This window comes from Erpetoichthys calabaricus, chromosome 14 (assembly GCF_900747795.2).
Source record: "Erpetoichthys calabaricus chromosome 14, fErpCal1.3, whole genome shotgun sequence".
Classification (NCBI taxonomy): Eukaryota; Metazoa; Chordata; class Cladistia; order Polypteriformes; family Polypteridae; genus Erpetoichthys; species Erpetoichthys calabaricus.
The window spans coordinates 23,209,224-23,223,842 of NC_041407.2; the positions used below are offsets into that span (position 1 = coordinate 23,209,224).

Sequence of the window (14,619 nt, forward strand, 5' to 3'; positions counted from 1 at the left end):
GGATTAAAATAAAATCCTGATTCCCTCTCTTTTGTCCATTGCCTCGGTACTGCACAGTGATTTAGAGTAGATAGACAGATGTGAAAGGCACTATATAGTAGATAGAAATGAACGGCGATAAACAGACAGACAGACCTTTGGTTTAGTAAAAGCTGCAATCTCTAAATGAACACATTTATAGGGAGAGTACGCCGCCTGCTGGATACAGTTGGTATATCAAGCTAGTTTTCTTTTTTGTAATACCCTGGTTGCCAGCCACACAATCTGCTGCTTATTCTCTGGTTGGAAGACAGCTAGTTTGGACTATTGCCTCATTCAAAAAAATGAAACAAACACTAAAGAGCCAGACGTTCAACATTAGACCATCAATCACACTGCAGTTATCCGTCTTGTTCCTTTTCTTGAATGTTTGTGCATGTGCCATACGGGTTGGGAGTAGAGATGGCTTACATTGGTTTCCTTTGAGAAACGGGTTCTCCATGAGCTCACACTATTATTTTTTCTGTAATTATGAATTGCTGTTTGTGTTAATAGATTGGAACAAAATTTTGGTTTGACTCCTCTAACTGCCAGTGCTGTCAACACTCGGTAGAACACGACTGATTACCAAGATAGTTCAATTCTAGCGAAATGTTTTCGAACACCCCCCTTCTCCCTAACACGTGGCCAAGTTGTGACCGTCACACCTTCTATAGGCGGGTTGTTACAGACACAATATTTAAAGGACCAGCTGGATGAAGTAAAAAAGAGACAAGTTGATGTTCCACAGACGAGTCACGGTCAGACTACACTTGGTTTTGCAACAAGGATTCTGAACGTGGGCTTCATACTGCTAATTTACTTATCAATACCTACAACCATTCTCAAAAATGAGGAATAAAACACGGACAAGAGATGATCAACTTTTTCCACACCAGTTAAGTTGATACTAAGACGTTGACGTCTAACAGATGCCGACTAAAGTTGGGACTTGCAGCTTGTAACCAACATGCAATTTTGTTCAACCCCAGAAGTGCAAGTCAGGTACCTCAGGTCTAAGGCGTCACCGATGTATGGCTGTGAAAAGACAAATTAAAATGACATTCACAGGTACAAAAGGTGACAGGAGACCCACAAAAAAAAATCCAAACATACAAAAATATGTGGATTTTATTTGTCTTGATATTCAACCGCATGAACTAAGTGTCTGGAAAAGGTTTTAGCAAATGAACCCAGCATCCAGAAGTTAGAAAGTCCATGTCAGTAGGATATCACCACATCTTTCAGTTACATCAAGCATGTGAGCGAGGGTCCCCAGAATGTCCAAGGAGAAGTTGTGGAGGACATTTCAACTGAAGTGCAGACGTGCAGGTGTGCTGTGACAACCATCCATCATTTGGAGAGACCCATCATTAAAGACCTAACATCTGCAAACATCCACTACACCAGTAAAAAGTATAAGCTTGTCTCTAGAATGCTGTGGACCCCAAATACTTCAAGGATGGAAGACAACATTCAGTCATGGCCACTTAATGTGCCACTCTTGGACAACAAAATAAATCTCTCATTGATTGTTGAGCAAATACGTTCACTACTTTGAACAAGATCACAAAAGGTAACTGCAACACTTACGTAGTAAACCCAATTTTCTCAGCCGTGATTTAAAGGGCACCAAGGTTGCACATCGACAGACTACCATGAAAAAACTGATTACTTCTTTCAACATTCAGGTCAGCGGCATAAAATGGAAAATAGTAGAACTTACCAAACACTGATGAATGGGATAATACGTCTAGTGCGGGAGTCTCCAACTGCAGTCCTGGAGCGCTACTGTGGCTGCAGGTTTTCATTCAAACCCTTTTCTTAATTAGTGACCAGATTTTTTTCTGGTAATTGACTTCCCCTCATTTTAAAATCGACTTGTTTTTAAAGACTCTGGATTGTTTCATTTTTCCCTTAAATGTCACTCAAACAGAAATGAGATGTTAGGCGAGCCAACAGATGACCAGCTAAGTTAAACCATTGGTCCAACCATTTTCTTAATTAGAAAACAAATCCTTGTTAATTAAACCCATTGTTTAATTCTATGGCTTGTTGCTACACTCCCATTTCCAAAACTGTTGATTTTCTTTTTTCTAAGAACATCGTCAAAATGTTTTGGATACCTTAACAGATGAACATTATGGAGACCTTCAGCTTTCTTTATTTTCAGACCAGTAACGGCGCACTTCACGATAACGTGCCGTGAATACACTTGACTTGAGTATTCCTAGTTTTCATTCTCTTTCTCTGTACGTTTAGCTTTTGGTTTGCTCAGAGGTTGATGCGCTTGCTGTTTCCTGAGCAGCTCTTCTTTACTCCACCGTAGCGGCCCGCTGCTTCTCTTCTTTCATCGGCATCTTTTAGCATTAAAACTGATTTAAGTCAGTGTTTGTGTTGCAATTACTTAGTATGTTTTCTTTAATTTTTCCACTTAAACTGGCAGTTAAGTCTTCAATCTCAAGAATGACTTAAGATATGAAAAGGTAGGGGAAGTGATGGCAAAGGTGGTAGGGATGAGAACAGCGCCCATACACATGCGCCACACGGCCACCCTGCTGCCCGCTGCCGAGAGTTGATTCTACAATAAAATAAAATGAGGAATAATCTTGGAGGTCAATCATCACCCCGAAAGCAGATAGTAGACTTCACATAGTATACGTGTACCAAATTTCAGGTCAATGGGTCAAACGGTTTGCGAGCTACAGGTGATTTAAAATCCTGGACAGACAAACTGACAGCCACCGTAGCGTATTATATATAAAGATATTGTATGATGGACACAGGTTAGCTGGTCATGCGTCGGCTCGTTTTGCATCTCATTATTGTTTGGCTACTAATTAAGGAAAAAAAAAATCATTAAGGGGGTTCGAGTCTTAAAGTGCAATAAAAAATGAAGGCAAAAGAAGTAAATCAGCCACAAAACCCGGGCACTAATTAAGAAACGGGTTAGAATGAAAACCTGCAGCCACAGTATTGCTCCAGGATTGGAGATGGAGCCCCCTGTTCTAGTGTCCTGCTTCTGCCCCCACACACGTCATCATCTTCTGCTGTGGACGGGAGTAGGCAGGAATGAACTTATTTCTGTTTGAAGGTGGGAAGAATCCTTTTAGAAAGCAAGTAGAACTAAACAAAAATCAAGTCAGCCCTGAAAAGGCCCCAAATTTAGACTTTTCATCAGCTTGCATCCTTTATGTTATGGGACTATAAGACACTCACTGAGTACAAGGACATGTGGACAAGTGTTCACCCTCCCTGTCCTAACTCAAACCAGTCTGCTTATCCTGTGGCGTCAGTCTGTTACAGCGCACTCCTACGTCTCGCACTAAAGTACGGTACTCCTGGTGCCCTTCACATTTAAGTCCGGTTAATGGAAAGCCACCATTGAGTGGCTCATCAGTCAGCTAAGGCCACCGACCATCAGACAGAAGTGTGGGGGCCTAGAGAAGTGCCACTTGACATAATGAATATGGGGACCACTTGTACCAAGCCCACCATCCTCCACAGAATCACTGCTGCGTTCCATTCATGATGTTCAACTCTATGGCTTCTGTTGGGCAAAATATAAAGCAGTCAACAAATGCCCACATAATCGGGCCCAAAGTGAGTGCATGCACAATGAAAAGCACACACGGCTTTAGCCCGTTCACACATGCCAAACTGACTCCACTTCATGAGCAGTTCTGCATTCAGTGCAAGGAAAGAGCAGTTAAGTATTCAATGAACAAAATAAAGTGATAACAAAATCATCTGTATGGAAAAAGGAACAGGCGTGAATAGACAATGAGATAGGTGTGCTGTAGGTATCCTAAAAGCTTTTCAAATCCAACTCATGGGTGATCACAGTTTGGTCCGTCAGCCCTGACCAGGGTGCCAGTCCACCAGTGTATGCGTTTACTTTTTATTTCCACAAGACAAACACACCGAAGTTGACTTTGTAAAGCTCACTGTAAAGCGTATTACCAATACACTTAAAAGCATCTACACCATCTAAACAATGGCGCAGTGCTATTCAGTGCACAATTCAGAAATCTGTTAAAAGTCCACACATCTCTGGGTTTCTCAAACTAAAGGTGGTGCAACGGCAAACTGAATTGACACAAATTCACACAGCCTTCTTTAGACTGCACCAGTTACGGGTCATCACAGCAGACCATCTTTTTCCAGATCTTCCTGTCCTCTGCATCTTCCTCTGTTACACTCATCATCTGCATGTCCTCTCTCACCACATCCATAAATCTCCTCTTAGGCCTTCCTCTTACCTGGCAGCTCTATCCTTAACATCCTTCTCTACAAATTCACACAGCCTACGAAATTAAAAAAAGACCACTGCCGCATTTATCAAGTGTCTCGGAGTAGGAAAATGGTCCTGACTGGCTCAAAAATCTCAGGACGACACAAATTTGGTCCTACTCTTAAGATCCTTTTATTCCAACTCCTATTGAAATTTCCTAATTTAATTTAGAGGTTACTCCTAACTTTACCAGGATTTACGACAGCTCATGAGGCATCAAAGAGCAACTAGGAGATGGAGTTCAGGCAGAGACTGGCATGCACATCCCAGAAAAGGCAGAATGTTTTGGAAACGCTGGTCAACAATGAGCTCGTAAAAGGATATCAGTTTGAAAGAGATGGAAGCTAAGCATGTTCAGGCCTGACCAGTACTTGGATGGGAGACCATCAAGGAAAAGCTTGGCTTGCTGCTGGAAGATGTGCTGGTGAGGCATGCATGGAGAGCTTACCCTGTGGTCTGAAAGTGGATCATGTTTCCCCAGTGCAGTCACAGGGACACAATGCTGTAAAAATGGCGCCGTCCTTCACATGAGACATAAAACCGAAGACTTGACTCTCAGTGGTGTGAAAGATCCCTGGGCATCCTTTGTAAACAGCAAGGTGTATCCCTGTGTCCTGGCTAGATTGCCCACCACGACAGTCATTCCGGACCCCTAACCACCCCCTGTATCTAATTGGTTCTCTCTCTCTCTCTCTCTCCACTTCACCACCTAACAGCTAATGTGTGGCGAGCATACTGGCACAAAAATGGCTACCATCACATCATTCAGCTGGATGCTACAAATTAGTAGTGTTTGAAGTGGCTCCCCACTCACTTGAAGCGCTTTGAATAGTAAGAAAAGTGCTATATAAATGTAAAGAATTATTATTATTAATATGAGCAGCAAATCTTGTACATTAGGTGATCAATCTAGCTATGCAGAGAAGCCACACTGTCAGCCAAAATAAAAGTGTTGGTCAGGTTACAGCTTTGCAATAGTCATGGTACAGGTATGTCATAACCAAGAATTTCCCCAGCTTTGCACCAGACTTTGAACACTCCTTACAACACGTGAGGAAGCGTATAAATCCGTGTGTTCCCTCACATCTTCATACGGAGAAAGTAAACTGAATTAATGCAAATTGGCACGTACATAAAGATCATCGCCACAAGTATAGAATAGCACATGTCTGATTCATAAGTGATATTGCAGGAACACCACAGAGGTGGTCAAGGATACAAACTGTACCCTGAAGATAAGCAGGGCTAGATGGGTGACAGACAGTGAAATGCCATATACAGTAGATACACTTGACGAGCCCGAGATGGATCAACGGTTCAGGCGGAGACTTTCGCTTTTTCACAAGTCTATTCTCTTTCTCAGGGGTGGGGGCTGATTGGTTTTCAATCCTATTTTTTTGTAAAAATTGATCTATTTGTATGGAATGATTACAATACAATCAAAAAAAAATTATACATATCATACACACACACACACATTCAACTAACATGAGTGAGAACCTGTAATTTAAAGACACAACTGATAACCAAAATAAGAATGCATCAATACACTGAGCAGCAGAAGTCCAAAACAAGTTACACTGAATTTGATGTGGATTATAAACACTAACTGTGTCTCATTATTTGAAATATCAATCAAGATGAGGCATCATCTCATAGTCCAGCATCATATATTATATATTTTGGCCGAGCGCCATAGTGACAGGGCAAGAAACAGAAGGTCGGGACACCAACAGAGTCTTGCCATTTAAAGCTGGAGACTTTAAAGTAACAACAAGCCTTTAGGGCTTAGAATACAACCCATCTGGGCGAAATTGTAAAAGGAAAATAAAGTACGCATTATTTGCCATCAAAATCAGAGCTCTATCTGGCAATCTGCTCAGTTTCAAAAGAAGCCTTCTTCTGTGCAGTCAGGCCTCATCTCATTCGGACCGGAAGTGGCGACACTACACGTTCTCACTGTGCGGTTTCCCAGTGTTGCAGTGTGAAAACAAGAAAAGAGTGTAAGCAGCAGCAGCTCCTTATGTCCTGGCAGTTTATTACACACCTTGGAAGAACCTGTGAGGAGAGCCTCAGAGATGCATGTGTGACTATATATTATATATATATATATATATATATATATATATATATATATATAAACACACACACACACACAGAGACACAGAGAGAGAGAAGTAGAAGGAGATAAAAATCCACAATGGGAGAAAATGAATCCCGTACCTTAAAACGGTCTTTTATTCCTGAGCTTTCAACACCTATCACGTGTCATCAGAGGAAAATGATTAGACATACAGGAATCAAGACGATACCTAGCAAATGAGGAAGGGTGAGGAAGGGTGAGGTAGGTTACGATGTTCTTGTATACCTGTTGCGAGTACAATAACACTGCAATGCTGTTAGAAGAAAGGACCCACGGTCTCCGACATAGGCATATACCAAGTCAACCAGGCATACACGGTTCATTTTCTCCCTTTGTGGATTTCTATCTAGAAATATGCAACCCATATCACCGACCTTCACTTACATACATCTATCTACAAATCTAGTCATAGGTGCATGAATTGGGAGCATCCATGCAACAAACATGAGGCAAGGACTTACAAACTGGTGTCTGAGGAAACGTGGTAGCCAACTGCATCATTCTTTTCACCCAAAGACCAGATGACGAAGTCTGCTGACTTCATTTCTACAACGGCCCAGAAAGTCCCAAACCTCGTCACGGGATATCTAAACAGCGTAAGTGCTAGAAGTTGGTATCCAATTTTGATCCATCTAGAGAGAACGAAGCTCAGAGAGATTGACAAATGAATGCCTAGGAAGAGGCAGCACAGTATGAGCAATGTTCACAATTCCCTTTTTGGGTTTAGACTATTTTCTCCTTTTCATTATTTGCCAAATTAAATGGTAAAGGATGAGGAACCAGCGGGTACCCCATCTCCTTTTGCTTTTCCCCATTACAATGGAAATTTTTGAAGAATAAAAGGCCATTACTGCAATTGTTCTACTAAAGGAATCTGCCAAACACACAGGTGGCTCAATGGTATCGCTGCTGCTTCGGAGTAAGAAGATCATGAGATCATGTCCCGGGCCCTCCCTGAGTAATAAGAAAAGCCCTATACAAAGAATCATTAACGGCACATACAGAGAGCAAGTCTTCAGGGATCAATTATGATCAGTGGCTATCAAAAGCCATCCATATGGACCTCTGCCAACAGCTGTGTCACAACCTTCAAGCTCCACAATGCACAATCAGCTGTTCCAGTGGAGATCCAAGTTATCTCTGTGTGTGGGTGCTTTCTGAGAAAATTTGCAGACAGAGCAGCACTATCTCTGAGTATTGCTGGTTGAAAATCTCTAATGTCTTGAACTGGAAACATGAACGATCGCTTTCATCAGTTTCCCCTATGATGAAAGAACCCAAGGTTCAAGTAAGAGGAGATCTGTGTAGAATACACGGTCGTTCTCAAACGTAAAAAGGTGCAACAGATTGCCCCCAAGTTGCCATAAGAGAGTGCTTAATAAATGTGCGAATGGGAAGGACCAACCATAAACGATTATCTATTCTGCTGTTTCACTTGCCCTTTTAACCAGGTGAATTGTGGGGGAGTTCTTGCAGTTTAAATGGCATTATATCTTACTATACAAGGATATTTGAAGGCATTCTTTGAGCAGAGTCAACATGCTCATATATGTGCGTACAAAATTAAGATTTGTGATTTATAAAAAAAAAAATAAATAAAAAAAAAGCAGGGAATAAGAAGAGAAAAAGATTTAGGAATATTTTTGTGTATGGATATCTTAAAAATCTTTCACAGAAATTTCAATGAAATAATAGTATGTTCAAATATAGGACTTTTGTAAATGTGGCACTGCTCTAAACCATATTACCCTAAGTTCTTGTCAATAAGCCGCGGCTTATCTAAGGAAAAAAGTTGTGAAAATGAAAAAATAGAATATCGGCTTATACATAAGTCCGGCTTATACATCCATCACGGGGGTTGCGTTCCAGAACCACCCGCGAAATAAGAATATCCGCGAAGTAGAAACCATATGTTTATATGGTTATTTTTATATTGTCATGCTTGGGTCACAGATTTGCGCAGAAACACAGGAGGTTGTAGAGAGACAGGAACGTTATTCAAACACTGCAAACAAACATTTGTCTCTTTTTCAAAAGTTTAAACTGTGCTCCATGACAAGACAGAGATGACAGTTCCGTCTCACAATTAAAAGAATGCAAACATATCTTCCTCTTCAAAGCAGTGAAGCAAACAAATCAATATGTCTGTTTGGCTTTTAAGTATGCGAAGCACCGCGGCACAAAGCTGTTGAAGGCGGCAGCTCACACCCCCTCCGTCAGGAGCAGACAAAGAGAGGGAGAGTTTGTTTTTCAGTCAAAAATCAATACGTGCCCTTCGAGCTTTTAAGTATGCGAAGCACTGTGCAGCATGTCTTTTCAGGAATCAGCTTTACAAAAGATAGCAACATGAAGATAATCTTTCAGCATTTTTAGACGAGCGTCCGTATCGTCTAGGTGTGCAAACAGCCCCCCTGCTCAATCCCCATACGTCAGGATCACAGATAGTCAGCGCAAGAGAGAGAGAACAGTAAGCCGGGTAGCTTCTCAGCCATCTGCCAAAAGCGTCCCTTGTATGAAATCAACTGGGCAAACCAACTGAGGAAGCATGTACCAGAAATTAAAAGACCCATTGTCCGCAGAAATCCGCGATATATATTTAAATATGCTTACATATAAAATCACAATTTAAATGACCGCTACGCGCTCGTGTTGACTCGGCGACGCCCAGAGCAGAAAGAACGCGCTCCGGCCGCTCCAACCGCGCCATGCGGGGAGTGAGAGAGACGGCAATATCTCACACTCTCTCCCCCCTTAAAGAAATTAAATGGGCGCGAGTGAGACCACTGACCTCCCTCCCTTCTATTAGTTATAGGTTATAGTACGTTCGGCTTATCCATGAGTCCGGCTTATCTATGATACGATTTTATTTTAAAAATTCGTATGATTTTTGGTCTCCGGCTAATACATGAGTCCGGCTTATAGACAAGAACTTAGGGTAGTTCAAAATAAAAGTCCTGAGGAGAAAAAAAGGACAATATTTGACAAGATAAAAAAAATCGATTCTTTCTTGCTCATTTGATGCCCACCCTCAACGCTTTTACATCTTCCAATGTGGTCATAAGTTTGCAATGAAATATTTGAAATTGTTGATGCAATACAAAAATTACACACACTGTTTCACTCAAAGGGTACCCTCCAAGTCTCATGCTGCCACCCAATCCTAGTAATATTAAGTAATATCAAGTCAACCATGATGCCCTCCTCAGCTACACACCACAAATAGTAAAGACAACTGCTGGAACAGAAACACTGCAGACCTCCTGGCCTCAACTTATCTTTAAGCAGGGCATGACAAGTCACACCAGACAAAGGTTTAATTTTGATTTAAAAAAAAAATTTATATTCTTTCCCCCCCCAACATTCAAATCTAAACAACCCGTTTATTTTTGATTGTCTTTAGTATCTAACCCCCATAGGATTTGGGTTCTGCATTTGATCTGCATCTACACTTGACCAGTCAAAACACTGTACATTTTGCTTTATAGCTTCTGAAATAAGAGTATTGCAATGCCTTTTGTAAGAAGAAATAAAATACAAACATAGCTCTTATATAATAAATTATGAAAATCTTGTACACCATGTCACTCAGCAGCAACACGCTGTATCAGTGCATGCTCCCCAACCTGACCTGACCATGTAACTCAGCCCACAATGCCAGGCCTGAATTACAAGGCATGTTTCCCAACTGGCTTGGCTATTGAAAACACAATGTCTACCACCATACTTTACAGGTCAAATAAAGCTGCTAACAGGAAAACATCATTAAGTGTTTGGAAATATACAAGAAGGCCTCTTGCAATAAGGTCCAAAAGCTTGTGATCTAGAAGCCATCCTCCACTACTTATCAAGACTTCCCATCTTCATGAACATCTCCAAACAGGCACCAAATCCAAAGCTTATTTAGGATGCCATACATTCTTCTGAAGGTCGGTATACACTAAAATGGTAGTGATGTGGTCCAGCACTGTACCTGCTTATTTTTTTTTTTTTTTTTTTTTTTTTTTTTTTAAATTCTGAACCAGCCTGTGAAACGGATTCAAAAACTGAAAAGTGATTTCTGAAGATTTCACCAGCTGAACGTCGTAGCAACTAAACTACTGATACTTTTGATTTCTACCTGACATACACAAATCGTAGTGCTTTATATTTACTGTCATAGTACATAAATTAAACTGACACACCCACATGATTCTGCCCTGATTTATCAACATCTCAGTTAAGTAAAAGAAGATTGGTATAAATTCTAATTACCAAAAAAAAAAAAAGCCCACTTCATTTTTTACGCTCCTGTCTTAATAAATGTACTCTATTATTACTTCTTCTTGACTGGCAACGTTATTGCCCTGTGCCATAATTTGGCTTCTCACTCTTTGTGAGTGGCGTACCAAGTGAGACGCTGATCTCAGGCAGCCAATTTACACAAAGTTATCTTACTGCCATTAGAAAAGAGCCAGAAAGCGGGGTAGATGGTCTCCTGAAACTGGCAAGCAAATTTGTGGAAGGGGGTGGCTCGGTCTGCAATGTTATAGAATGTCACAGAGCCCTCTTCACAATCTAGGAAAACCCCAACACGGGATGGACTGATAGCGGGCAGGACAATCTCCTGGTTGTTATGCCAAGCAGAAACCCTCACGTTAAACCACTCGACGCACCAGGACTCCTTATTCCTCCCCAACTTGCTTGATGCGCCCTTACGGTCTATGCTGTTGTATGCAATGCCAATAGCACAGAAATTGCTGCAGCTCAATTTCACCTCCCAGTAATGGCGTCCCTGTGAGAATCCTTTTGTGCACAGAATCTGAGAGCAAACGGAAAACCTTGCGGGGCTTTCAGGGTAGGCCAGCTGATCATCAGATATTGAAGCTATGGTGCAGTTTTCTGAAAGGCCGATCCTCCGATGTGCGGTTTTAAAATCCAGTGTAAGAGTAGAAGAATCTGATAAAATAAAAAAAAGACAGAATCTTCACATATTCGTTTCTCATTAAATATCCATCCACTCATTTTCTAAACCCAATTTGGAACATGTGACAAAGTCAAACCAGTGGTACCCAAGGATTCCCCGGAGAGACGCAGTACCAAAGGAGTCCAGTCTTCGTCTCAGGTCACTGGATAGCGTCCATGTCTCCCAACCATATAGCAAGACAGGAAGCACCAGGACTCGAAAAGACTTGTACTTTCGTCCTAAAGGAAATTTTTCGCATACCCCTTGGGGTCAGAGCGCAGGGTCAGCCATTGTACAGCGCCCCTGGAGAAACTGAAGGTTAACGTTCTTGCTCAGAGCCACCACTCCGCCCTTAAAAGGTAAAGCAGCCCAGAATACTGAAAATGCTTGCAAAATGGACACAAACAAGGACTAGAAAGACAGAGCCAGAATTTCAGTCTTGTTCTGTAGCACCAGGACTCTAAAGACTTGGGACCTTCGTCCTTTTGCATAGATATCGGGAACGCCACACACCCCTTTCCAGCGACCTTATGACCCCCCGTGCTTTCCCAATGGGTCTACTGACTTCATAGGAAGAGTCACCAGAGACATGAATGCCACTGCTGAGGTAAGTAAACCTCTCGATGTGATCGACATTCTCTCCGCAGACAGACACACTGCTGATGGCTGTGCCTAAGAGGTCATTAAAGGCCTGGATCAGGACACTCGCAAGCCCAGACACTCCTCGCTAAGTCTCTCGAGAGCCCCCATTGACTCCATGAACATCCAAGCATCATCGCCAAACTGACATTACTCATTCAACCCTTAAACTGCCACATACTTGGGGGGGTTAATGCACCCTTGGATCCCAAATACTTTTCTGGAAATGTCACAATTCAAGAAAAAGTGAAATTTTAATGGAACACATTTTATTAATGCAAAGAGCATCACAATTACTGCAACATTGATCACTTTTACACACTGCAAATGAACTGTAAAAACCATAAAAACAATCTATTATATGTACAAGGTGCAACTGACACCATTGATGAAATTCAGTAAATCACAGAGCCAACTGCGCTTGAACTGGTTGCACGCAAACACACAGAGGCCAACGCTGATGCTTGCAGGCCTGTCTAGTGCAGCGGCCGAATCCCAGGGACAGTGAGGCTGCAGTGCCGTAGGGGGCGCCAGTGGTCATGAGCAGCACGGACTGATTAGCTCCGGCGTGCTGGGAACGGACTATAGCCGGTTCCCGGAGGTTTAAGGGTTAAGATGACATTAATGACAAGCTAAACTTACACTGAAGGAGCTCGTGCCTCATTGTAGGTGGGCATCCTTTTGGTGGTTCTTTGCACATAAAAGAGAGAGAGAAAGAAAAAACATTACACATATGAAATCTCTCATCTAACTTACTTAAATTCTTCATGTCTTAACATTTACAGGTTTTATTTTTAATTTGTAAATGTACAGGACAGACAGCCAGAGTTGGCTAAAATCAGGGCCATATCCCATTATTTAATTTTTACAAAGTTAACTGGCGTATACCAAGTCTTTCCAGCTCCTGGTCTCCTTGGTAAGGTGCAGTAGAGTTGGGAATCGCAGAGGTGTTTGCATAGTTCTGCCTCATAATCATGCCACATCCAAAGTTAGAACTTCATTTTGTTCCAAGAAAATGACCAACACTGACCCGCACAGTCGTACATTCTAAAATGCCTCAAATGGCCCAAGGCTACATCTACTCCACACCATTACATTTTCATTTAAAAATGACATTTGTAAACGTAAAGGATCTCCATCCACACTAGTATTATCACATCATTTACAAAAGTATTTTCTTCTACACTAAAACCACCAGAAATGCAAATGATGTACACCTACACTGGGCATGTGCGCATCATGGAAAAAATCTTTGAAGGGTCAGTAACACTGCCAGCCACAGCACGTACCACAAGACTGTAGTGACCGGCAAATTATTTGCCTTTTGCACATGGATGCAGCATTCAAACTGTGCAAAACACAATTTAGATGCACACACATAAGCAACACCACAGGCATCAAGAAAAGCGGGAATCAGCAGGTTAAGCAAAATAAAAGGGAGCGGGACATCTCAGTGGCGAGTTGTCTTTAGAGAGAAACAGAGAGCAATCTCTGGGTGGACAGGTAGTGGAGTGAGAGGTAGGGCAGCATCGGCTTGGCTGACCACTAAACAAAGAGCCAGACAGAGGGCAGTGTAAAGGTTCTGGAAAAGTGGCTGTGGAGCAGAATGTAAGTGGCATCCACGGAATGGCATGGTGCCCTGGGAGCTGCAGCAAAATTGGTGGCAGTGCAGTTCAGGTTAGCATGGCTGGACAGGATGCGGTGAACTTTTCCTGATGTGGATGGAAAGAATGGCAAAACCAAGAGAACGTAAAAAAGGATTTTACTTCTCCAATGTTTGGGCTTTTAAAGCATTTATTTTCTAAATATTTATTCTCACACAGGGCACCAAGTTTTATGGCATGGATTTTTATGGCTTTATTTATTTGAACTATATATTTATGGACATCTGAGTATGCACTGTTTGCACACTTGAGCTGTTTTGCTTGTCTATTTTAAATAAAAACTGACGTTCTGACTATAAAGACTCCCTTGTCTGCTCGCTAGCTGAGGTCCATTCTTGTTTCACGACTATCAATGCTTCTGATGAAGAAAGATGCCGATGGCTTCTTGTCCATGGTAACACAACATATAAATTTAGAAAAACAGGCCGTTGATTTACCTGGACTCGGGGCACACACCGGCTCTTTCTGGGGCTGTTTCTTGGCAGATGCTTTAAAAAAACAAAAAAAGAAGTCACTGTAAATTGCAATCTATACTCACTTGTCACTTTATTAGGTACATCTGTTCAACTGCTTGTTAGTGCAAATATCTAATCAGCCAATCACAAGGAAGCAACTCAATGCATTTCGGCCTGTAGACATTGATGAGACGACCTGCTGAAGTACAAACTGAGCATCAGAATGGGAAAGAAAGGAGATTGAAGTGACTTTGAACGAGGCCTGGTTGTTGGTGCCAGACGGGCTGGTCTGCCTATTTCAGAAACTGCTGATCTACTGAGAATTTTACACACAGCCATCTCTAGGGTTTACAGAGTGTGGTCAGAAAAAGGGAAAATATCCAGTGAATGGCAGCTTTCTTGTTGATGCCAGAGGTCAGAAGAGAATGACCAGACTGATTCAAGCTGATAGAAAGGCAACAGTA

The 14,619-nt window shown here is 41.8% G+C and overlaps 2 protein-coding genes across 4 annotated transcripts in view; one reads left to right on the forward strand and one right to left on the reverse strand.

Moving 5' to 3' along the window:
- Positions 1-14,619, forward strand: part of dgke (diacylglycerol kinase, epsilon) — a 521,693-nt gene that overhangs the window by 116,074 nt on the left and 391,000 nt on the right.
- Positions 10,772-14,619, reverse strand: part of trim25 (tripartite motif containing 25) — a 48,800-nt gene continuing 44,952 nt past the window's right edge. For all 3 annotated transcript variants that reach the window (XM_028818839.2, XM_028818838.2, XM_028818837.2), the window contains 3 exons: positions 14,138-14,188; positions 12,679-12,726; positions 10,772-11,390 (listed from right to left, as the gene is read on the reverse strand). In XM_028818839.2, the coding sequence (XP_028674672.1) occupies positions 10,858-11,390; positions 12,679-12,726; positions 14,138-14,188 (632 nt within the window). In that variant the 3' untranslated portion in view covers positions 10,772-10,857. The remainder of the gene's footprint in view (positions 11,391-12,678; positions 12,727-14,137; positions 14,189-14,619) is intronic.